This window comes from Falco punctatus, assembly GCF_963210335.1.
Source record: "Falco punctatus genome assembly, chromosome: 2".
Taxonomy (NCBI): domain Eukaryota; kingdom Metazoa; phylum Chordata; class Aves; order Falconiformes; family Falconidae; genus Falco; species Falco punctatus.
In genome coordinates, this window is record NC_137581.1 from 55,070,312 (window position 1) to 55,095,897 (window position 25,586).

Below are 25,586 nucleotides of genomic sequence, written 5' to 3' on the forward strand. Positions count from 1 at the left end.
CTCACTGACTTCAATATTTTTTTCTCTAAGTAGGTATAACCAGTTTTGCTTTATTAAACCCCAGAGCTAGGTCAATTGGTATTTTTGAATAGGTGCAAGCTACAGCCTTAGAGGTTGCTGGAGATTTTACCCATTTTATCCACATAGGGTCCTAACTGATGTATGTAACATCAAAGACGGCAACTGTCATCTAGAGGAATCTTCTTTCAGCACCTGTAAGAACCTTGTCTTAATTCCTGTAGATACATGACGTAAATATTTGATTTGTAAACACTTCTGCATAGTTGTGCTCGACAAGCACATTAAAAATAGTTGCTCACGAGCTACAAATCTCCTAACTTGCAGCTACTGCATATATTGCACAGCTGGCTGTCATGATGCTAGCAAGATTTCTGCTCCACGATCAAACAAGAGTTTAAAATTCAAAACATTCAAAATGCTTATCATTGCTGTCATTTCTATGCCGTCCTGAAAATGCTAAGAAAAACTTTTCCATCACCCACCTAAGATGTACTTATAGCAAAGTTGCCAGCTCCATGCTGAATGAGTACCTTGCTATTTTTGCTGAGCTAGACCCTTGCCGAACTCTGCCTGTTGGGGCCCGCTTAATTTGAAATAGTTGGAGCACTGCACAGAGGCCAGACACAGAAGGACACAAAAACTACATTGGCAAATGATCTGTCAAGTGACCCATGAACAAAATCGAGATTGAGTTGCCCTTTGAAATAAACCTATTTGAATTTTATTATCTCTAGAGCACCTTGTGTCCCTAATCTTGTGAGAGGTTAGTATTCCATCCATCAGAGCAAGATTAGAGCTCTAGCTGATGCCTGTGCTTGATGATAACTGAAGGCAGCAGTTGGGGCTGGAGGAAGGAGATTCATTACCATCAGCAGTTCAAAGAAAGATTGGGTAAACAGATGCTCAGGGAAACATGTTCACAATATAGACCAAATATATTCCAGGTCAGGATAGCAGGAATCAAAGGGGCAGAATGTCAGTGAAAATTTAAACCTTTTAACAATAATCCAAGCAAAGCAATGTTACCTTATTCCCATCCTTTTCTTTCGTGTCACAGATTAGCAGACCCAAATGGCTGCTGCCTACTAGGCTGAAATGTTAATCACTTCCTTGGCATATCTATCAAGAAAAATCTAAGACAGAAGGAATAAATAAGAAAATAGTAAAAGAAAAAGGTTCAGGACTCATGACCACGTTAATGTCCACCTGATATGGATAGACAGAAGCAAAGAATGCAGATTCCATGAGATGTTAAAAAATAATGTTATATTTTTACTAATTCAGAAGTTCTCCTTCTCCTACCTCAGGTAAAAATCATTTCTCAAGTGTTATGTCTTTTTAAAGCTTACCTGACATTTTGAAAAAGCTTTAATGAGAAGGCATTGTTTTTCCATGTCCTTGTTTGCCTGAACCTTCTAAATTTTATATTAAGCTCTGAATTATATATATGATTAAGTTAATAACAGTGGTGACCTTACTTCTTGTTTTAAAAACAGAAATGTGATTAAGTTCTGTTCTGTGGCAATGTCAGCTCCAGCCATATGATTGCTTCAAGAATATAGAAGTAATCCAAAGGATTAAAATGTGTAGTTTTCTAATCCTTTAGTTGCTCCTGGTGGGTCTGGATTTGTGCCTCTGGCTTTTCTATCCATCCAGAGCAGACCATATATTTATGGTCTCACATTTAGCTTTGAAGGATAACGAGAGGCCCTTCGGACCTGATGCCAATGTATCAGCCAGCAGCAAAATAACATGAGACTGAATTTTTTATTTGCTGTCAAAATTCATAACATCACAAAGGAAAAAGAAATAGAGGGTTGCTCTGAGATTTTCCAGAGACAGACAAGCAGTTGTATGCAAAGTAGGAAGCTGTTTAATTCTTAGGTCATAACCATAGTGTAGTCACATTTTTATTTTTTTTTTAAAAAAAACAACCAAAAACCAAAACCAACCAAAGTAAAACAATGCCAAAATAAATTTCTATTTGTAGTAGATTATGCTGATGCTCAGAGTATAAGGAATCATGACTTTCAGCTAAATCAGATTAAATCAGACCCTGTGACAGAATGTACAAACTTCGAGGCTCATCAGAATAAGTAAAAATGTTTAGAAGAGGCTAATTTTAAACCAAAAACATGTAATAACAACAACAAAGTCCAGGGTATTTATGGTGTCATGAAATATTTCTGTATAGCTCTGGTTTCCAGAGACAAAAGCTGCTGTTTCTGTGCAATCAAGAAAAAATGATTTTTCAGTACCCACTACAGTTACATTTCCAGCCACATTAACTAACTTTTACTGTATTAAGGGACTAACCCTATAAACTATACATGGGTGTGTAACACTAATTAAAGTGCTTAATGACTAAATACATATTAGGTAGGCTGTATGGCACCTACTGCAATTGTTGTGAGATTAAACATAAAAAAATCAATTGAAATGTATTATACATACACATTTTATCAGCAAGTCTGAGTGAACGTGGTCTTTACAAGAGAGGATTATGCGACTAATAAAATAATGCTTCTTCAGTGAAAGTGGAGAATATTTTCTAGATAATGGGTTGAAAAAGCAATATAATTTAATGCTGAACCCTAATATAAAAGTCACCTATTGGAAAGACATTTCTAATTATATGGTTTGTAAATGTGGAAGCACTTAAAGTATAAGGCCATCTAGGCTACATAAAATTATAATGTACTTATGAAGTTTCTTATTATGGAAAAGGAGCAGTGTAATTAGCGTCACCTCATATATAGCATACCTAATGTTTCCATTTTTCAGAAGTTATCACTGTTTTAGAGTGAGTTTGCATGTCTTCTCACAATTATTTAGGTCTTCATTCAAGGAAGTATGTTGTCTCAATTAAAAGACAGAAGATGTGTTCTCTTTTGCCTCCTTTTCAAAGAAATCCCTATTTTTCTAGCTCTACTGATTTATCTGCCCCTTACCACGTCATATGTCTGAATGTTTCTTCCCATTTGGATGAAGGAGTGAGCAAGCAGCTATGTGGTGCTTAGTTTCTGGCTGGGGTTAAACCATGACAAAACAGTTGGTGGGAGTTTCAGCTCAAACATGGCACAGCGTTAATCTTATGGCCAAAAAAGCTGGAGAAATACCAGAATATTACACAAGGAAATAGTGTCTAGCACTAATTCTAGGCATCAAGTGGGAAGACTGTGCTACCAAAAATGACCCAGAATCTTCACTCCATTCGGCTCAGGAGGAAGCATTGGACACCAATGAGGAAAATATGGTCTGTGCCTGCACTCCCCAGTCAAACTGTCAGATAAAAACCATGTAATGTGAGGAATTACATCTGTCTGAGAGAGAGGGATAAAATTTGTATAGTAGGGATGACAGACACCTGGGTCTGAAGGCTGCAGAGAAGATGGAAGAAGCAGTAAATGGCAGAAGGCCTGGAAATCCAGAAATAGATTGCAGAGCTCCTGGCTCCTACTGAGCCACATTGTTTCATCGCGGGAGCATAGGAAGGAGTCAAAGCTATTGTTTGCTTAAAAAGTCAACAACTTGTGGGTCCATTGAAATATTCTTATCAATTTGTTCAATAGATTCAGCAACTCATCAGTACATCAGCATAGAAGCACAAAACTTTGGTACCACTACCTGCCAAATCCATTTAGATGGAAACACCATGTGCAATACAGCAGCTAATAAATGGGACCAATTCCCCAAATAAACTTGTCCTAGAAGTTTTAAGGCTACTCCTGTGTAGTTCAATCAAAGAAAAAGTAGACTTTACTGTTTGAAATCTAACGTAACCCTAAATATATATCAGTCTTGCAAAGATAGTTTTTCAGTTCATTGTACCATATCTTATATCTAAGTTTCCTTCTGACTAGAAACCTTTCCAAGTAGACTCACTCTTAGGAGGGAAAAAGGTTTCTGTTGAGAAGGTAGGTCAGATAAAAATCAATCACGCAGCATCCTAATCCAGTGAACTAATGTCTGCAGATGAAGATTTGTGTTGACTTTAAAGCTATTCAAATACAAACTTTGTTTTTTTAATCCTGATCTTTGAAACATCCAGGTCGGAAAGTTTATTGACTTCACAAAGCCCTGTAGGGGACCCAAGGTCTTTCTACCAGCTCATGAACGCAGATCCAGAAACAGAAAGACTGTTTTCTTCAAAAGTAACAGATCTTTTCTTTCATGTGTAGCTTCTCAGACACCAACGCTTTTATCCTTAACCTTAATTCTTAACTTTATCCTTAATCTATGATTTTATGCATTCCCTTGTTTTAAGTCACTGATTGCCCAAATCTGATCTCTAGGTCCGTTGCTGCTCCTTAACTTTCCTACTATTAACTTAGGGGAAAATAATTTATCCCTCTAACAAACTGAGAACATGTAAGTTGGCTTCCTGACATGTAAATTGGCTTAGTTTGATGTCACAAAGGAAAAATAAAGGTTGTTCCTTCAGTGAAGTTTGACCATGTAGCTCAACTTACAAGCAAGCAATTCAGTCATACCTCTGTATTATTACGGTAAAAAAATAGTACTGTGCGGAGTGTCCAAATAGTCAAAAAAACAGCTGGGATAACAGCCTGGATTTCATACTGCTTGGCCTCAATGGTGCATGGAGTTCCTTTGAGTGTGGATGTAGGGAAACTGGATAAGCTCAAAAGTAAGTTAGTTATCTTGGAGGTAGTTTTATCTTTTTTGTTAGTGGTGTTAAACCATAAGAGAAGTTATTAGCTGCATTCAGGGGTGTCCGCAAAAACCATCAACATCACTTCATTACCTCTTAAGTTGCAGACTTATATACAAAGTTGATTTTATATATATAATCATTTCAATAGGAAGTCAAACTTCAAACTGTTCTTACAGCAGGCTTCTGCCAGTTAGCTCACATAGAAATCTTTGCAGTTATTGCACTAGTGTCTGTCTCACGTCTCACATCTTAGAGGGTTTTTTGATGTCATGTACTGTTTTCTTTAGAAAAACTAAAATGAGCTTGTTTCAAAGAGGGAGAAAGGTGAAATGAGATAGAAAGGAAAACAGCAATGGGTTTACAGCAGTTACATTAAATAAGTACAATTGTTTAAATACGCCTTAGCTCTCTGCAGTTGCAAGTGTGACATGCAAGTAGCTACAGTTCTAATTTGAAACATATCATGATGCACTCAGCCTGATCTGTTTGATACCTGTATTTCCACACTGGGATTCAGGAGCTGAACTTCCTACTGGATACTTCGCCAAATGGATGCCATCCAGTAGATACTTAAAAAAAAACCAACCCTCTCTTCTTGAAGCTGAATAATGCCCAAGGACTGGCTTTCAAACTTCTCAATGACAGATCTTCACAGTAGTCTTATTTTGTTTAAAATGGGAGGAAGAAACAAAAAAAGACACTATTCTAAAAGAGGCAAAGCAGGCCTCCTCAGTACTATACATGCCTAAGTCCAGGTTGAGATTTCTGCCTCCAAAGGCCAGTTCCAAAGTGTTGCTTCTGTCAGGTTGTGCTCAATCGCCACATTGTAAATAAAAGTCAGTGAAGATTTTTTTCCTCTGGCCAGCCAGAGCCTCCTTCCAGACAAATGACTCCTGCCCTTTGTCAGTTCAAGCTGTCTACCCTGAGAACAGGCATGAAGGCATGTAGTGACTTCAGTGCCACATTCCTCCCCAGCACAACACCTGACCTCTGAAGACCGCAGGACTGAGTATAGAGATAGCAAATGCTGCCTCTGGTTTGGGAGCTGCTTGCCAAAAAATTGCCTGCTTTTTTTTCTTCTTCTTCTTTGGACAGAATGTGTGAATTATTCTGGCTTAAATTGGTTTTATCTGGTTTGTAGCAAGGCAATTTGTTGTTAATTTTCCCCTGTGTCCTCTGGTCCACCTTACACTTCCCTGTATTAAAAGTCAACAAACTTTTAATGTGTTTAAGAGATTGTTGTAGATTACAGGCGTGACAAAGAATTTTCATACAAAATGTTAAAATGGTAAATCTCCTTAACTATTGAACTGGATGTTTAATAACCTCTAGTGGTACGTTGGGAAGAACAGAACAATCTCTATATTTTAAAACTATTGTTGCACTGAGCCCCTTAGTTTATATATTGTTAATATCATTTTCATGAAACCTTTAAATGTTTTTCAGAATAAACTGTGGTGACTCATGAATGTTTCAGGAGGTGTTATGCATTTTTATGAACATATGATGTAAAATTCATCATTCTAAAATTCACAGATACCCACAAAATGCTACATGCCTCTCTTTGGTCATGGATATTCATGACAGTACTACTGCTGTAAGCATTTAAATGCCCATTCATAAATATTCTAGAATGTTGCCTTCTGATGCCATGTAACATTTTGCTTACGTTTTATGGGTACTTCATTTGGGCATTTTCCACTTGATAATGAAAGTAGAACCTTCAGGGACAATTATTGCTGTATATATAAATTATGGGTAAAGTTATCTCATTGCTTTGTTCTTATTCCTAGCATTTTCTTTCTTGGTTATTGCCATAAGTTCAATGAACTCTTTGAGAGGATCTTGGGAATTTCAGGTTTTGTATTTATAATCAAGGATACCTCATCAGTATAAAGTACCGGATGCAACAGAATATGAACTGACATTCTAGAGAGCAATAAAGATTTCAAAGAGTATGTGTTAATATCTAATTTAATAGTTCTCATGTGAAAGTGATGTGTTTCACCTAGTTACAGGATAGTCTATGTAGCATCAGTGGCAGGATCAAGTCTCCCTTTTAGAGATACTCAAGTGTTAGTAAATGACCTTTTGCAGTGAAGAAACAGTAAGTTCAGCATTTAAAGGTTGCACCTGCATCCCCTGAAGTTGTTGATGATGTTTTTATTGATTTCAGTGTTGCAGAATAAAGTCTTATAGACCTCTACCACTGCATGTAATCAGCTTTGAGTAGATGACAGATCCTTTAACTCTATATTGATGTTCATTTGTACAATAAGTTTTTTGTATAATGGCATTAAATAATGCCCTAAGTTCTTTGCCAGGTTAGGTTTCTATTGTGATAATGGCATTTGATGTTTACATATCAGCCTAGCTTTTTTTCCATTTGCCTGCACCTGATCTAACCTGTCCAGCTGAGCCCATGATAGATGTGTTTGTGTTTCTTCCCCATCTTCCTGTCCCTTATTTAGCACAGGACAGTGCTGTCTGCATTATCTCTGTGCTTCACAGTGAGGAGCAGCTAAGGATGGAGCCTCAATGGTCTGCTTCCCCTGGCTTTCCTTCTTTCCTTGCAACAGCCTGACCCATAAGGGAGAATAAGTCATAGACTCTGGACAGGAGGCAGAGAAGATCACAGTGAATTATATTCTGTTATCAAGTCCTGCAGTAGTCTGAGAAATAGAGGGATTAAAGAGGGGAGAGAGACCGACATCTTTACTCACAACCTTTGAGGCTGCACTGGCTTCTAAAAAATTTAGTAGCATCAAAAAGATTTCATAATGTCATGATATTTACAGATATAGGACATTCTAGAAAGGTATCGATATCCATTAACAGCTAAATCACTTCACCCGTAAGTTATATTACCCAAGACCTAAGTAGAGGATGTAAATCATCTATTCTAAAAATGTGTAATTATAGCACACATTTAATTATTGACTTGTATTTCTTAGCTTTAAATGCAATGTATATATATTCAAAATTAGTTATAAAAGGAGAGCAATTTTCAACAGACCTCATCACACTGCAGCTTTTGTTGTTCCTAATGGGATATGAAATTTGTTTCCCAGTTGAAAGGTCAAAGCTTTAACAGAATTTTTAAATTAGTTATTTAGGCTCACTAAAAAGTAATACCTATGCACTGGTAGCCTGATGCATATGATTTGTTCACTCTTGAATATAAATACAAATGTAATGTCAAAAACGCGGGGGGGGGGGGGGGGGGAGAAATCTGCTCTAAGTATTCTCCTTACAGCAATTTCTGCTCAATCAGGAAGGTAGATTGAGTTATTTTTTGTTCTGTAAGGTTAGTTATTATTAGAAGAAAGTCTCTGGAAACCTGAAAAAAAAAAAGTTGGAAAATTAAAAAGCATAGAAACCACAAAGGTTAATGTCACTTGAATTTCCTTGAGAGAAATCACAACTTTCACTAATTGATACCATTGTGAAGTATTTTAAAAAATATTTTTTAAAAAAACCAAACAAAAAAAAAAACCACAAAAACAAACCCTTTGCAAGAATCCTACAAAAAGATGAAGAGCTCACCAAAATTTTTTTTTCAAGAATGATTTCGTGAACAACAAGAGACAGAAATAGGGTGGGGAGAGAGCGGGGGAGGGTAGGAAAAGAAAAGGCTGCCATTGATGTATGTCATGAATGTAAGTATCTGTACTTAAAGAACCACCAAAGAACCTTTCTGTCCAAAAAGGTAGTCAGCTTACATGAATTCTAATATCCTTATTTCCATGAGCTTTACCAGGACTGAGAAGTTCAAAGATGTGGGATGAAGTTAGATAATTAAAGTCCACATAGGGTGTAGATGCACACACATCTTCACAGTAAATGGTAGGTCACTAGAATTTCTATGTCTCAGTCCTCAGAGCTCTTTGGAAATCAATGCCCACAAGCAGGAGAACAAGGCTATAATGGGGAACTGCCTGTATGTTTTGGGTGGTGTTAGTCAATGATGGATGAAATCAGTATGCCACCCTGAGCAATGCTGTCCATAAAGGCTGATACAAAATCAGACTTATATCCCCGTCCAGAATCTCTTAAGAGCTCTGTGCAGCTGAGTTGTTTTTTTCTCGGGTATCAGATGCACCATGGTATAGCATTCAGATCTTAAGTTCTGCTAAAAAGGAAAGGTGAGCAGAATATATGGTAATTAAATGAAATTTCCTTTTGGTCTTTTTGGTCTTAAAGCTCATACATATCTTTTGGGTTTTGGGAACTGGACAATGAATGCTTTTAGCTTCGTATCTTGTGCTATAGTTAAATATTGGTTTTGCTTACATTACAGATGGAAAACAAAATATATGGGAATTTATCAGGCTGGGAATGATTATAGAACATCAGCTCCAACATAATAAACCTTTGTTTACCTAATAATTGCCTCTAGATGGCTGGGATTATATTTTGTTGAAGGCAATTATTACATCACGTCATGCTGCAGTATTATCCCCAATCCTGATGCACTGACTTATGGTGACAACTAGTCATCACTTTGGAATTAAGCTAGCTCCCAGGTTGAATTGCAGTATGACACTAGATTGCCTATGTTAGAGTGAGAAAGGCAGCTCTCGGTTGACAAGGTAGTGTGAGAATTAACAAGACCCAGTTTTTAGTCTGAGAGCAGTACCTACCATTCAATAAGAGACTAGTAATGCATTTTGTCCTTTCACTAGAGACAATTATTATATATTAAGCAACCTGAACTTACAAATTATGTTTAAAAATGAAAACTAGCTTAAGTGTTATCCATTGACTGCAAACTCACCATTTAAGCATGTATAGGGTATGTAATGGTTTGAAATAGCGATCTTTTCTCCCTCTTTTCAGTAGCTCAGTGTGCCTTAGACCTCGTCCTTTCCAACTGCCTCATAACCAGAACCTTCCTGAGATCCTCCGGCTAATAAATGAAAGCTGTATAAAGCCATGTTTGCAACGTAAGACATACCCAGGACATATTCTGTCATATAAATGAATCACCACTTAAAATTAGGAAAAAATATTTCCAGTATTAACACTGCTCATGACAGCCTATTTTGGCAGCAAAAAAATTCACAAGATATATATTTTAAAACACTGTGCAGCTCTGTCTTATATATATTCTCCTCTCCCACCCTAGTACTTGAGTGCCTTCCAGAAGTACATTAAGCAACATGACTAATGTCTGTCTCATCTTCATTCTTTTTTTTTGAGCTGAAATATTACATTATTTTTCAAAAGCTACCTGCAACTTGATGAAAAGTCATCTTTGCAATGAACATAAGATCTTTAAATTACTGTGAAGACCATGGAAATATCCAACCTTTGCAGAAGCAAGCACAGTTTCTCCTGATGTAAGTGGGCAAGTACCCAGTTATGCCAGAACAGTTTCTGTACATATGTATCACAAAGCAGACTACTTTCTTGATGTATGGAAGATTTGTGGACTAAAAAAGCAAGTAATCCTTCACAGCAGCATTCATTTTGCTGGACAGCAGTTCACTGAGAATTTTTCTAATTAGTACAACAGAGGAGATCTCTTTCTCTCTGGAACTAAAAAGGTATCCAATTTTGTAGTTGTTGCTGCTTTATTATCCTGGTCCTGCATAGGCTTACTGATGCAAATAACTCTCTTTAACTGTCTTTTGTATCAAAGCATACAGAAGACTAACGGTCTAACTTTTTAATGACATAACAACTTACTCTAGGCAATAGCTCTCAAAGACTGGAGACCTATGAAAAGACTAAAAATTAAACAAATCTGCTATTTAGAGGACATTAGCTTTCCTACAGAATGTGTGTGTATGGTGTCATGTCTGGACTAGCGTGAAATTTAAGCTTGTGGTGTTACTGTTGTTTGTACCACTGTATAAATAAAGATTGTGACCAGCATGGACCACATTGTGCCAATGCTGTACAAGCACAGAATAAAAGTCCAGCCCTGCCTGAAAAGTTTGGTTGGCTTCCAGCAAACTGACTGTGAGATTGTTAAATAATACCCCCCTCAAAAAAAAAAAAAAAAAAAAAAGTAGTAGGCTAACAACCTCAGAGAAGAGGAGCTGTCACGAAACTTGGTTATGCTTTGCTGTGACTGACTTATGCAATGGTCTGATCTTTTTAAGATAAATAGTGTCATTTCCAGTGTAGCTACAGACTGGGAGGAGCCAGCATGTGAATTGCTTACAGCAGTCCCCCCAGCATACAGAGCCTTATGGAGGAGAAGGCAAGGGGCCTGGATACATTGCTTTCTTGATTGTCTTTCCCAGTTGTTCAGTTGCACTAGTCTGAAAGTCTGGCTTCAACCTTAAAACATATTTTAATTTCAACCCCAAGTTCTCTGCCATCTTTTAGCCTTCCAGAGTCTGTGACTAGAGAGCCAGATGTATTCAGAAGCCCAGCTAGTGCGCCTTATTTCTTAGAAGAAATGCTGAGTGTATAAAGTAGCAATCAGGATGATTCAGACATCAAGGATACCACCAGGTCAGGGCTAGCAGTGAAAAACAGCTTTGTTTTGCTTTTGTCTCAAACAGCTTTGTCAGAATTAGTGGATAATTTGGAAAAACAACAAAGACTGTATGTTGTGGACCTCAGGTTATTCTGGCAACAAAGAATCACAAGAATTTCTTTTTCTGGATTTTGTGATTTTGTTGGTTTGGGGTGTTTTCTGCTTTTCCCTACATAAAGTATTTGACAAAAGCATACTCTTTTCTAGTTGCATTTTTTTCCATATGAAGAGTTGTAGTTTTAATGACAGTTTAGACATTGGTATATTTATTAGAATATATTTTCCATTTAATAAATTCTTTGATGCAGTATGTTATCAATGTTGTGTGTACACATTCTCATGGTAACCCCTTTGCAGTTACCTGGGAGATCAAAGACAGCAGCTCTGCACAATTTCTGCCAAAAAGAAGAGACTCTTTTCTTACTGAGTCATTGTAGACTGGTCCACGGTGTTCGGTGGATTCTGCTTTCAGCTGATCACAGTTGCAAGTCTGGAAATTAAGTGTAGAATTTTTTTTTTTACATAGTCTTAATTGCCATCCTGTCTTTAGCATTGCAGTGGTTCTTCATTTTTATCAGTCACTGTAGCCACAGCAGAAACCTTTGTTAAAAGAGTATTCACATTACAGCTTAGCCAAGACTGTAAGAAATCAGCACGTCCCTGCGGTTAGCACACGTAGATGTGTCTATGGACAATGACCACAAAATTAGAATCTGGTATCCCACGGTTGGCTGCATGATGACTCCTGCATCAGTGCAAATCACTTAATCACGGCAAATACATGTGTTTTGGTGAAGGTATGGCCATCTCTGCCTTGCTGCCTGCAATGCCCCACTTACAGGCCACAGCTGTCAGTGAACTCTTTTCCATAGGAAGTTTAAGAAAGTTGACAAGTGACCCCTGTAGGAAGATGGGGTCCTCTAAAAACCAAACCTTCTGAAAACCAGCCTGCTCTTTTCAGATGTGTTTAAAGAACTACTGTACATGCTCAGTGAATTTCTTGGGAAAACCTAACTGCCATATGGCAGTTAAAGGATCTTAACAGAACAGATGACTGCATATTTCCACTGTGTGCCATGGGCTTAGCTTCCAGTAAGAATAAATTCCATAAACCCAGATTTAGAAATAGGGTATGGTTTGGGCCTAAGTAGTTAAAAGGCACAGAAGCAGTAAAGTCTGCAATCCTTTCAAAAAACCACAAGGTCTTCTGTTCTAAAACCAAAAGCTAGCACAAACTGGAATTAGTAGGATGGCTGTGACATGTCTGGTGGAGGATTCTAGTACTTCAGTAGAGTAGGCAATGATTGAAAATACTAATATTTTCTTAGTATTACAGGGACATATAATACTTTTAAGAGGGATTCTGCTCATTTCCAATCAGGTGTCTTTCACATTCTCTTCAAGAGTATTTGCAGATAAGTTTTCAGATTTATTTCCATGGTGGTATTCTGCATCGTAAAAAAACAGAAAAATTGAATTGATCATTATCTAGCTATTCTAAAATCATTACATTTTCATTTAAATCATCATATGAATGATTTTACTTTTAGTTTAAAAGATTTAGTATACTGGCTGTGGAGGGTATTGCAAGGGACAGGGATTGCTATGTTCAAATAGTACATGAAGAAGTGGAATTACCCTCACTGAAATGCTTTTAAATGGGCTTTTCATGTTCAGTGTTGTAGGTTCTACATCTTTCTACCTTCTTGGGGAATTCATGTTATACTCTATTTTTCCTTATCTCTAAATAAAGCTATTTCCTATCCAAATAGATGTATCTCACTAGTAAGGCACTGTAGTAACAACATATAAAACCAAACTTTAATAATGGTAACATAGGAATGCAATCAGAAAACCTTTTGTACCTTACTAGTATATCCATTAACACCTGCTTGTTCTCCCTGCAGAATTTTTCCGAGAACTTCTGGAGAACACGGAAAGATCCTTAAATGATATGTTTGTCCGGACATATGGCATGCTGTACATGCAGAACTCGGAGGTGTTCCAGGACCTCTTCACAGAGCTGAAGCGTTATTACACAGGAGGCAACGTGAACTTGGAGGAAATGCTGAATGATTTCTGGGCTCGGCTGCTGGAGCGGATGTTCCAGCTCATAAACCCCCAGTACCATTTCACTGAGGACTACTTGGAGTGTGTAAGCAAGTACACAGACCAGCTGAAGCCGTTTGGAGATGTACCCAGGAAGCTGAAGGTTCAAGTGACTAGAGCGTTCATTGCTGCACGGACCTTTGTTCAGGGTCTGACAGTAGGCAGAGAGGTTGCAAACAGAGTATCCAAGGTAATCTAAACTCAGGGGGGAGGTTAAGCTTGAATCTGTTTCAAACTTCCCAGGCAACTGAAATCTGATTGTGCACTTTTTTCTTTTTTTTTAATACTGAGGGAGAGGTGGTTTGCTTAGTTGTTTTATAGGTCTGCTGATATACCCCTCCTAAGTTTATAAATAGGGGCAACAGTTGTTTTTAATTCCTTCTGGAGTTATTAAGGCAACACTGACTGGAAAGCATTTCTCTGTGCTTAGGACACAATGAAATACCAATATACATCAATGTTATAGGATGGTAGTGATTGTCATTAGTAATTCAAAACCAGCTACTTCTATAAAAGATGATGATAATGTTTGGAATTTAAATGTTTTAAGCAAATTTATGCTGCTGTTCATTAGGGCAGTGCAGCCCTCACAGCATTCATTCATCACACAACTGAGTGATGAATTTTGTTAGAAATGTCTAGTCATGTTTTTGATGAGAAAATAGACAAATAGTGACACCTCTGGAGCCTGAGCTTTCCCAAAGGACAGTTTGACTCACATTTATTTTAGTTTTAATTATTTATCTATGCAAATATTTATGACGATTATAATCCTTGAGAGCTTCTCATAATTAAAGCTATGGAAAAAAACATGCACAAAAATAAGCCATCTGGGTACCAGAAATGTGCCTGAATGACTTTCTCTTACACAAACTCTTATTCAAACTCAGGTATATTTTTCTGAATTGCTGTTCCAACTAGATACTTGTTCTGTGATCTGGCTGTTTCATAGTCCTCATAGTGTATTTGGACCTTAACTATATTCTGGATTCTGAAATGCTCTAGTGAGATCCACTATGAAATGCGCAGATATCACTTCTGAACAATAACTGCATGAATGATTTTGATGCTTGCTTCATGCAATACTTTCCTGCATTTACAAGCCTAAGCCATCTAAGCCATTCCTCATCTTCAAGAGGACTGGCTTACTTGCTTCATTTAAATCACAGCCAGAAGGTGAGGTAGAGGTGGAGCCAATATATTGTACAGTAGACTGCATTTCAAGTACTCAACAAGATAAGGCTTCTGAACCTTTCTTATCCTGTATGATATGATATTTTGCAATAACAAACTCAGAAACAATGAAGCCAGAAAGGCAGTCACCAACTGAGAGCCTGATTTTATGCCTAGGAAATTGCATGGGAGGAAAGGGTAATTTTGCATTTAAAAGTCAGTGAATTAAACACATGATCCTGGTTGCTCAGCTAGAACCAAGGTCTCTTCCTCCCAAGTGCCTTCAAGGGCTGTAGGGTTACCTTCCCTTTTTTCCTGCTACTGCCAGTTCTTGCAGTCCTTTCTGAACAGTGACAGGGCATCAACGTGAAATCCCAGCCTGCCTGGTCTTGCTGGGGGCAGGCACAGCTGTTTAGCCTCCAAGTATGCAGAACACATACATCTTCAGCCCCAGATTTCCTCTGAAGAGCAGTGATGTCCCTATGAGTCAGGTTTTAAGTCAAAGTGCTGAGCTGTCATGTCACTGTTGTCAGTAGGCATTAGGTCTTCTGCTCCCTTGCTGTAGGGAGTAAGCTAAATAATTCCTGTAATAGATGTGCAATTTGTGGCTCCCAAACAGATAAAGGCACGAGTTGTCTCCTGAGATGTCACTTTCCCTGTGTGTGTACCTGACTGTACAGAATGTACAGATGTCTCCTTTTTCACATACCAGGAAACATTTCCATCTTCCCTGCTCAATTTTGCGCACATAAGCTCTTTCAAGAACAGGGTTTATCACAAGTTCGCTAAATGATCCCATGATCCTGTAATGAGAACTGTTAGCTCTGTAATCAGAAAGTGAGCCTTTTTGTAGTGTTACTTGAGGATGATAACAATTACTCAGTAATGCTTCTGGGTTTTTTGCTTTTAACATGAAAGCAACACTTCAAAATCCTTAAAAGTTCTTGGTGATTAGTGCAAGATACAGTACAGATTCTTTGCTTTATATATACATAAATAGTGATACTCTGTTAGACAGCATCTAGAACACCGTGTTCAGTTTGGGGCCCTTCCCATACAAGAAATATATTGATGAAGTGAAGCAAGTTCAGTGGAGGCCACCAAGCCTAATCAGGGCTGGATTACTTGCCCTGTGAGGAAAATCTGTGGGACTGGGCTTTGTTCAGCCTGGAGAAGAGGTGACTTCAAGGGCACCTAGCAGCAGCTCCTGGTGCCTGCAGGGGGGTCATCAAGGAGATGCAGCAAAACTCTTCACAGTGAGATATGATAGGCATGAGTTGAAACAAGGCCTAGTTCAGACTGGATATAAGGAGAAGCTTCAACATGAGGATGATCAAGCAGTGGATTAGTTGCCCAGAGAGCCTGTGCAGGTTCCATCCATGGAGGTCCTGATTGTACAAAGCCCTTTGGAGTTGACCAAGTCATGCTGGTCTGGGTACACAGCTGACCTTGCTTTAAGAAGCAGCTTGGGCTGAAGATCTCCTGAGTGCCCTTCCAACTCGAATTATCATAGAATCCAATTTGGATTGGAAGGGACCTTTAAAGTTATCTAGTCCCAACCCCCTACTGCAATGGTCAGGGAGATCTTCAACTAGATTAGGTTGCTCAGAGCCTTGTCCAACCTGTCTTTGAATGTTTCCAGGGATGGGGCATTTGCCACCTCTCTGGGCCACCTGTTCCAATATTCTACCACCCTCTTGTAAAACATTTTTTCCTTATATCTAGTCTAAATCTTACCTCTTTTATTTAAAACCATTACCCCTTGTCTTATTGCTGCAGGCCCTGCTAAAAGGTTTGTCCCCATCTTTCTTATAAGCTCTCTGTAAGTACTGAAAGGCTTTAATAAGGTCTCCCTGGAACCTTGTCTTCTCCATGCTGAATAACCTCAACTCTGTCAGCCTTTCCTCATAGGAGAGGTGTTCCATCCCCCTGATCATTTTTGTGACCCTCCTGTGGACCTGATCCAACAGATCCGTGCCTTTCCTGTGCTGACTCCAGAGGTGGGCACAGTACTCCAGGTGGGGTCTCACCAGAGCAGAGCAGAGGGGGAGAATGACCTTCCTCAACCTGCTGGCCACACTTATTTAGGATCATTATCCTGTGATCCTATTAAAAGATTAATGAAATACACATTTTTACTTAAATGTAGTAAAATGTAGTACTATGCTTTGATAGCAAGACTGACCCTACTATTCATATCTGAGTGGCTATATTCGTACCCACAGCAAGTGGTAAACAATTGCTGGTTTTAGGGAATTTGTTTCACGTGTGGCCTGGTGAAGCAGATGCAGAGCTCCAAGCGGCATCAAAAGCCCAAATTAATAAATATCTTGTGGAAAGGTTGTGATAACTCTGAGATCCAAGCTTTTGTGATCATGTCATAACTGTGGATATTTACGTTAGTCCATGTACTGTAAGAAATGACAAATCCTTTTGTTTAAACATTGTTTTAATAGACTGGAACTGTCCTTATAGTAAGCACATAACTTTGCAACCAAAAAAGAGGCAGGTAAATACTTTTTGGTCACTGTTTTGGAAGTCAACCAGGTTCTGAATGGATTTCATTTTCTTTGTATTCTAATATTGAGTGATTCTGTGATAAGAATGTCACAACTAAGTAAGTCAGGAAAAGTGGGAAAAAGAGAAAACTGAAAGAAAAACTATTGCAGTTCTTCTACAGAAACCTTTGTTCATTGTCTGCACTGACTGGGAGCAGGGGGGGATCTCCTAGCTGCAACATCACAAGCTAAAGAGTTTTTTTGCTTTCTATTTGTGGAGCCATTATCTCACTGAATGGCCACTGTCAAAGGCCACTCACACAGAAAAACACTGAGCCTACACCTTAAACACTGTGAGACAGAGAAAGTTGGCAACAACATCTGCTTTGGGCCCTTTACTTTCTCAGCTTCTTCTGGTCCATTTCTGTAAATGAGTTGGTGGGTCACACACTCAGAAGGATTAGTTCCCAATCTAATGTCAGGAACACATCCTTCCTGAAGATTTCTCTTCTGAGAGGGTGTAATGTTGGTACTACACTGAAAATGATGCAGTCAGTATATTCCGTGCAACAGAGCTGTACTCTCCTCTTTTTCCAATGAAGTGTGCACCCAAACACACTCAAAATAGGCAACATATATCGCAAACATTTTCCTTTTACAATAGTATTTTGCAATTTTCTTATATCAATGAGATTATAATTTAGATAAATCACATTTAGATACATGAGGAGAGAGGCTGGTTAGGATGTCTTTTTTGTGTAATTTTTTTCTAACATATTTCAATTGTTAAGTAAACATGATTGTGTTCAATCTATCTGAAGTTGTGCGATTATAGTTGAACAGTATTTTCATGATCTCAAAGTCCAATTGCACATTTTAATTTTAAGAGATAATAAAATCTTTTTTTTTCCCTCATGCTGATGCATTAAAAATTTGTCAGTCTGTGTTGCTAAGGGCCTGTTAAATCTCCACTCATTGCAGTATATTTCCACTGGCTTGAGTAGACTTCAGGTCACCAAATTCTATATATGCTGCATATGCATCTGAGCAAAAAGTAATTACAGTATTACTTAAAGTCAGAAAAATGAAGCCTATTTATTCATTAATATGGAAGAATCATAGAATATCTCAAGTTGGAAGGGACCCATAAGGATCACTGAGTCCAACTCCCTGCCCATCACAGGTCTACCTAAAACTAAACCATATGACTAAAAGTATCTTCCAATTGCTCCTGGAACTCTGACAGGCTCGGTGCAATGATCACTTCCCTGGGGAGCCTGTTACAGGGACTGACCACCCTCTCAGTGCAGAACCTTTTCCTAACAACCAATCTGAACTTCTGATGCAGCTTCAATATGTAATATTCAATATACAACAGAAGAACCGTCAATTTGGGCACACCAAAGGTCAGTTTAGTTGATTTTTACCTCAGTGCTCAGTCATTTAAAGGTCAGTACAGAAGCAGAGCTGCTCACCTAGTATACTTTCTTAAAGTATAGCTAGTAGAAGATTATGGGATTTCTGAGCTACAGTCTCAGAAATAATTGGTAAAGTTTTCTACCTCCTGTTTTTTCTACTAATTTGTCAGATCCTAATAACCTGTACAATAGGCTTTGGTGGGGGAAAAAATGTGCTATCCTTTTCTTTTCCCACATAAAAATGCAGCATATTCAGATGTCAATGTTCGAAAATGTATTCTGTTTTTCTCGACTTTTTCCTGGAGAAAAATCACAAAAATTCCCCAAACCTTCCTGACCAGCTCTGATTTAGTGTTTAATGTTAAACTGAAGAAACTACTGAAAATATTTCTGAAGTTGCTGCCAGCTGTGATTTCCAATAATGTCATAGAAAAGACATATGCATATTTTTCATGTTCAACTCTTACTATGTCAGAGCTCTGGATACTTTACAAGAAAGTAATGTTAAGTTATTCTCTCTGACTCCAAACAAAACATTCTCAGTGATAACAGTATTCTTTGAACTGTCACTGAGTGCTGAAAAATGTAAGCAGAAAAACAAATGGGGAGGATAAAACAATTAAAATTTAAAAAAGGGAGGGTCTTCATGACTTTCCAGGAGCTTACAATTTCTGAAATACTGAATTAAAATTATAAAGCTTGTTGTACTGAAGAATTTTTGTCATTAAATAAGCAAGCGTTTTGGACCAAATACAGGATGTAGCAAATAGAACTAGTACCCAAGATAAAAGACTGAAGCTAAGGGTATTTCAAAAGTTAGTCTAAGTCACTAACTGGATGCAAATTTGCCAGAAATACTGTACTGGTTGGTACAGGCAGTATTGTTTCCCTAACAGTGTGTTATTCCATCAGGATAGAATTCCACTCAAAGAGAATTTTTCCTGGAAACGTTTTATCTTCATATACTATTCATTGAAAGTTACAGAAAGCAGGAGGGGGGGGGGAAGGCACTTTTTTTTTTTATGTTTCATGAGTGTAACTTCTTGAGCCTGACTTGTGCTGATTTTCTGTTTTAACCTGGGTAAATTCTCACTGAGAACATGTGAGTTAGTAGAAAAAAACAACTAATGAAGTATGACTGGTCAGGCCTGTCCAAAAGCACAGTCGTTAGCCAGCTGTCAGTACCCCACCACTGTTCAGAGCTCTAATTTAATCCCAGGCAGACAGTTACATCTTCATTGGCTCTTGCACTGAATCTGGCTCAGTAGGGACAGCAAGTGACAGTGACAGCAGACTGCTTTTATCTACATAGATCTGGGAGTTTAGTTATTCTTCACTAGTTAACTAGTTAGCTAGCTAAAAGCAGCAAACGTTTTGTGGTTTGGGTTTTTGTTATTTGTTTTTTTCCTGAATTTGACCACTTTCCTTCCATTATGTACTGGGATAATAACAAGAATAATTCCTTTGCTTTTTGTCACTTGCAAATTCATGCTACAGGCAACAAAAGTAGTTTTTATACCAGGAGTAAAGTGAAGCTTGGCCCAGAGGCATCATTAGGAGCAGTTAGTGATTTTGTTAGTGGCATAGACATCAGAGATTTGTGATCCAGCCACTAAGAACTTATTTCATTAATGCATTTAAATATTAATTATCATTTATTGCAAAATAAAATAGGCTGTTACAATACTGTTCTCATTGTGTGGCATAGGCTATATGTCTCCCTCTTTTTAAACCAATTAAAATCATTCTTCCCCTGAATATTATTAAATTATGTTAATATCAGGCTTCTTATTAGGAACCTGGTGATATATGGGCAAAGTGAAACAAATTCGGTAATACAATTATAAGGTTAAACCCAAGATTAGTAGTGAAAAGCAGTCTATAGTAATTGCCTGTGATTACTTCCACTCACAGAATGCCAGGCCACTGCTTTCCTGATACGCTGAATCAATATTCTTGCAAACTCTGCTTTTCATGGTTTATAAATAAACATTCAACAGTTTGGGAGAGACATAAATAAAGGTCAATATTGAATGTCACACTGATTCAGAATGTAATTATTGCAGGGAGGGTGGGAGAAATATGACATGCTGATAAGTCAGGTAATTAAAAGCCAAAACGAATAGTACTTTAATGCTGGAAAATTTGATTTGCAGAGTGTGACAGATAAAGAGCTACGTGTACTGTATATTTTAACTTCATTGGCTGAAGACATTTCGCTTGTTAAAGTCACAGAGGGAAAAGTGATCTAAAAAGGACTGTGGTTTTCACTAAACTTTAATCCTTAGTTCAAATTCTTAGTTTAGGAACAACCCAGCTGGGCAAGCATAGCTTTTATGATTGCTTCCATGTCTATTGTTTCAAGGGTTTTTTTCAGTCATTCATTCTTTGATTTTTAATTGGATTTATACATCTTTTGAAGAACTAGATCATACCATGCCATGAATGGGCCTCATTCTTTTTTCCACTTCCTTTCACTTGGTGTGCCTCGGGCAGGGAGTCCAGATATTAACCAGCCAGGGGAGTTTCTGGCCTCAGAGATGTCTGTGGCATAGAAGCAAGAGGGAATGGTATCTACGCTGGAGTGCTTTGTGTGAGGTATCCTTTGAATTGAGGTTCTCCAGCTATGCAGGAAAACTTTCCTCCTTTCTCGTAAAAAAAAAGGGACAAAACCCAATCTAATTAATTTGCACACATTTCATGGGAAAATAAACCAGATGCCTTCCAGATATCACAGACTTACTGCAGGTGCACTCATCTGTTTTCCACTTTGTGTGCACTGGAACATCAGATGTCCCAGAAGAGCAGCTCAAGAGAAAAGCCCTAAACTGAAACAGTGTCTCCAACAAAAGGAGACCAGAGGTAGGAGGTCTGCAAAAGCTGTGGTCCGTGTCCTATCTATTAGCACTGTCAGATGTAATCCAGTCTGGTCTATCCATTTCTTAGGTCCTTAAATTTCATTTAGCTAGCTCTATGTTGACCTTAATAACCCAAGTTTAATTGAGTTGTACTTCAAGACATTGTCTTGCTCAGTATCCCTTAAGTAGGTCTACCATCCTGATTTATTCTGACTGTGTACCACTTCACATCTCAAAATCTGCAGTACTCCTTTCTTCCTGGATTGTTTTTATCATTTGTAAGCAAAGATCTTCTGATTACAGTACTTTTGCTCACTTTGTGCTTTCTTTTAAATGCCTATGGCACATAAAATACCCTTTAGTTCAGCTTTACATGAAACTTCTACCTATATATTAAGAACCAAAATGAAAGTATTTTAGTTTAACAATGTCGTTAGACACTGTCATGACACATCAAAAAAGTTATTATTCAGATCAAGATTTTCTTTAAGATTGCTGAAAAGCTCATTTTACACACAATCCTTCAAAGTTTTCATAACTTTTTTATTTCCCACCTATAAAAGATGTTGATACAGCACTTGCAGAAGCTATGTAAAGACAAAATGTAAAACTTTTCCAGAGGAGTTCCTAGAGCAAAGGATGCATCCTAATGCATGTCATGATACACAGCGAAGTCATGATAAAAATAATGGTGAAGCAAAGCTCACCTAGGAGCTTGCTGACCCTGCTAGATTTAGACCTTCTTTGTAATAAATCTTACAGCAGGTTTTACATTTTTGCTGTTTTAGCACAGGAGAGTAAAAGAAAATTCAGAAGAATCAAATGGAAATAGGAAGATTAAAAAGTCTGAAGGTTAAGCAATGCAAGGAGATCTATATCACCTTGCAATACGCTGACTTTTTAGAATGACTCTTTTTACAGATTGTCTTCATCCTTTCGAAGGCAGGCTATGGAAGTACTGTTTTCCAATCATGATTTGATAAAAGCAATTCATTTTATTTCTCATATGAACCGGCAGCACAAAAACTAATAGGTTCTCTTCTGCCTTCAGGTTTCTACAGAAAATATTAGTCAAGAAAATATCTGATTTACCTAAAACTTCTCAGGAATACTAACTGGAATTTAAATGCTTATCTGCTTAAGTGTTATAGTCAACAGAGTCATCAGCAACACATTCAAAAAAAGTCAAATTCCTTTGAGACTTTAAAATAATGAAGTCTGAAAACAACAATGTGGATCTAAGTTCAGTTCTCAGTTATTCAGAAGTCAATAACAGTTGGCTTCATAGTCTGCTTAAGTCTTGCATCTCAAAATATATCTCAAAGAAAAGAAAGATGATTTGAACATAGGAATACAAAACAAAGCATTTAATTGTCAGGAAAATAACAGTTCTAGTAATTTGTAAAATTTTAAATTTATCCCCACCCTCCAGTGTCTGCTTCTTATAGGAATTTTTTATGCCACAAGCTTGCCAAGTTTTTTCCATAATCTTTTTAGAAGAAAAAATGTCACTTTTGTTCAGTCCACATCTCTAAGCTTATCTTTGTGTGCTCTTCTCCTTTCCTCCTTCTCCTTTATTTATTTAATTTTTTTAAGCCCTTAGGAAGAATTCATTTCTTGAGTAAAAATTAAATGTACCAGACAAAAAGGTGGAAAAGTAGAGCTTTGTATAAGATCAGGAGGATTTAGTTGACCTTAGCTGTACACATCTGTCACCATTACATTGTCAAGAGCAGAAACTAAGTGTAGAGAGAGACGATTTTAGTACAAGAGATGTCTGCTTGTCTCTTACAACAGTTTGCCATCCTTTGGCAACTGGCATACAAGTTTTTGCCTTTCCCCAACACCTCAGCACAGTTTTAGTCTGTGAACAACTTTTCCATTCCTGAAAATGATTTTGCTTTTAAAACTTCTGGAGATATTTTGATGTTCAGTCCTGTTACTGTGCAAGTCTGGCTTTCAGTCTTTGATTTCAGAAGGTTTATCAATTTTGCATGAAAGCACCACTGGAGAAATTACTGAATTTATTCAGGAAGCATGTACGGACTCCCCACTTCACCCTGCTTATGTGATTTCAGTATCACCAAGCAACAGAATTGCATCTACAGTGGTCCTTTGTACTTCTCATCCCATGGTTCTTTCATTCACGCCCATACATTGGTATTATCTGTGGATCCAAAAGCAAGTGTGTATAAGGCAGTATCTGGCAAGCTAACAAAACTTGTATACTTAATTCGTGTTTCCTGAGTAAGTGCTCTACATGCTGAGTTGTTATGCGGAAGCATCAGTGGTGCTGTCCCCAACAGAAGACACTGATCTAATTGTTCTATTTCACATGGAGGTTTTATGCATCCAGTTGTTAGAGGGAAGCCTGAGCTGCTAAAGGTATGGATCTGAATTTCACAAAAGTGGCCTTCAGTGTTTAAGTACAAGAAAGTGATTATGAACTGCATTCTTCTCCTCAGCAGTTTGCTGGCTTAACAGTGCCACCACTCACTGTGATGTTACGGCACACTGTGGCAACTGTTATGAACCCTGTTTTTCAGACATGACCCAAAAGAGTGAATGCATATGGATCTAAGCACTTGGTCTTCTCTGTCTGGGGAATGCAGTAATTGACCCACTTGGTCTGTGGCGTCTAAGCTGGCTGAACTCAGAGACATGGAAACATATAAAGAAAATCTTCTCAGCTCAAGCACCATCTTCTTTGAGCTCTATGGTCTTCAGTGTTGACAGAACAGGGAATTAGGCTGGAGCAAGTCTGACTTAATTGTCACCCATATAGATGTGGCCATTAATGCCTAACTCTCCCCTTCCAATACAGTGGAAACCAAACCTGTTGGTTGGATGACAAACTCCTCCTTGTGAATTCCACACCCAAAACTGGTAGCCTCTTGTCATGCTTGTAATTTTCCCTATCAGACTGCTGTGTTCTTTTTGGTTCTGACCACAACGCCTTTCATACCTGCCTATCCTATTTCCCAGTGGAAGAAGGAATTGTTAGAGGCATTTATACATCTCATTTCTTCAGGATAGATCTATTATTTTGTTGTTGTTGGCTTTACCTGATTATACTGTTAGAATGTTAGTCAATTCATTGTTTATTTGAAACAACAATTTAATATTGTATATTACTGTGCAAAGGATAGCCTGAATGAAAAAAAAAATATTCAGTTTTCTTCCAATCTAAGGGTTATTTTTTAATTTACACTGAGATTTGCTTTGGATAAGGCTTGACAGTTTTAACAGTTTGAAATCCAGCACAGAGACAGCTCAAGGCACACTGTGGCCTTTAGTCCTGGAGATCTTAAGGTAAACTTCAAGGGAGTAACCTGCTACCACATAGACCAGGGGTCCTCAAACTATGGCCCGCGGGGTGGATACGGGCCCCCAGGGTCCTCAATCCGGTCCCCGGTATTTACAGAACCCCCCACCCCCCTCCCGCCGGGGGCTGGGGGGAGAAATCAAGCAGCCGCAGATGACTGCCTGCCACTGCATCCGCCCGCCGGCCCCCTGGTTAAAAAGTTTGAGGACCCCTGACATAGACTATAGGAAGACAGAACCGAAGGATGCCCAGAAAGCTCCTGGCAACCTGTCTAGATGTAGTTTTGTAGGACAGATAAGCACCTGTGTATCTTTCATCATCACACATCTGTTTGTAAAGAACAGTGCACATCTGCTTTTCAAGAAAAACACATAGAAACCAAACCACAAGACAAACTGCTGTCAGAAACTTCCATACTGATCCTCAAAACTGAAGTTCATCTGGGAACCCTCAGGATGTTTCCTGGCCATAAGTATGAGGTTAAAGAAATCTCTTAATGCAATACAACTTTTTAGTCATTACATAATTCATTGCATATAGCACTCAACATTTAAAAGTAAGACAGAACGTACCAACTGGAAATGAATGCAACTGAGGTTTTCACTTAAACCATAGTTAAATTTCTGGGTGAAGAATATTTGCAGATAAATTTATGCTCTGAAGTTTTCAAAGCTAACACAGGAAGCTGGATGCCAGTCTCTACTACTATACATATTTTTTTTTTCATTTTATTTTACAGTCTTATATATATATAGTTACAGGAATATAAAATAAAACCTGTCAAGAATGTGAAAAAAAAAGGGGGGGGCGGGGGAGAGGTAGCAGTAGAGGTAAATGTTAAACCCGAAATGAAGGGGAGTGGGGTGGGGGGAGTGGGTAGCGGTTGAGGTAAATGTTAAACCTGAAATGACTTGGCTGTCTTATTTTTACACTGACTCCAAAGAAAGCATCCTATGGCCATATCTGATTTTCAGTCTGATTCAGCTTCTGAGAGAAATGTCTTCCAGACTTAGCCT

The 25,586-nt window shown here is 38.1% G+C and overlaps 1 protein-coding gene across 1 annotated transcript in view; it reads left to right on the top strand.

Moving 5' to 3' along the window:
* Positions 1-25,586, top strand: part of GPC6 (glypican 6) — a 776,212-nt gene that overhangs the window by 407,130 nt on the left and 343,496 nt on the right. The window contains exon 3 of the mRNA XM_080375732.1: positions 13,097-13,488. Within this exon, the coding sequence (XP_080231858.1) occupies positions 13,097-13,488 (392 nt within the window). The remainder of the gene's footprint in view (positions 1-13,096; positions 13,489-25,586) is intronic.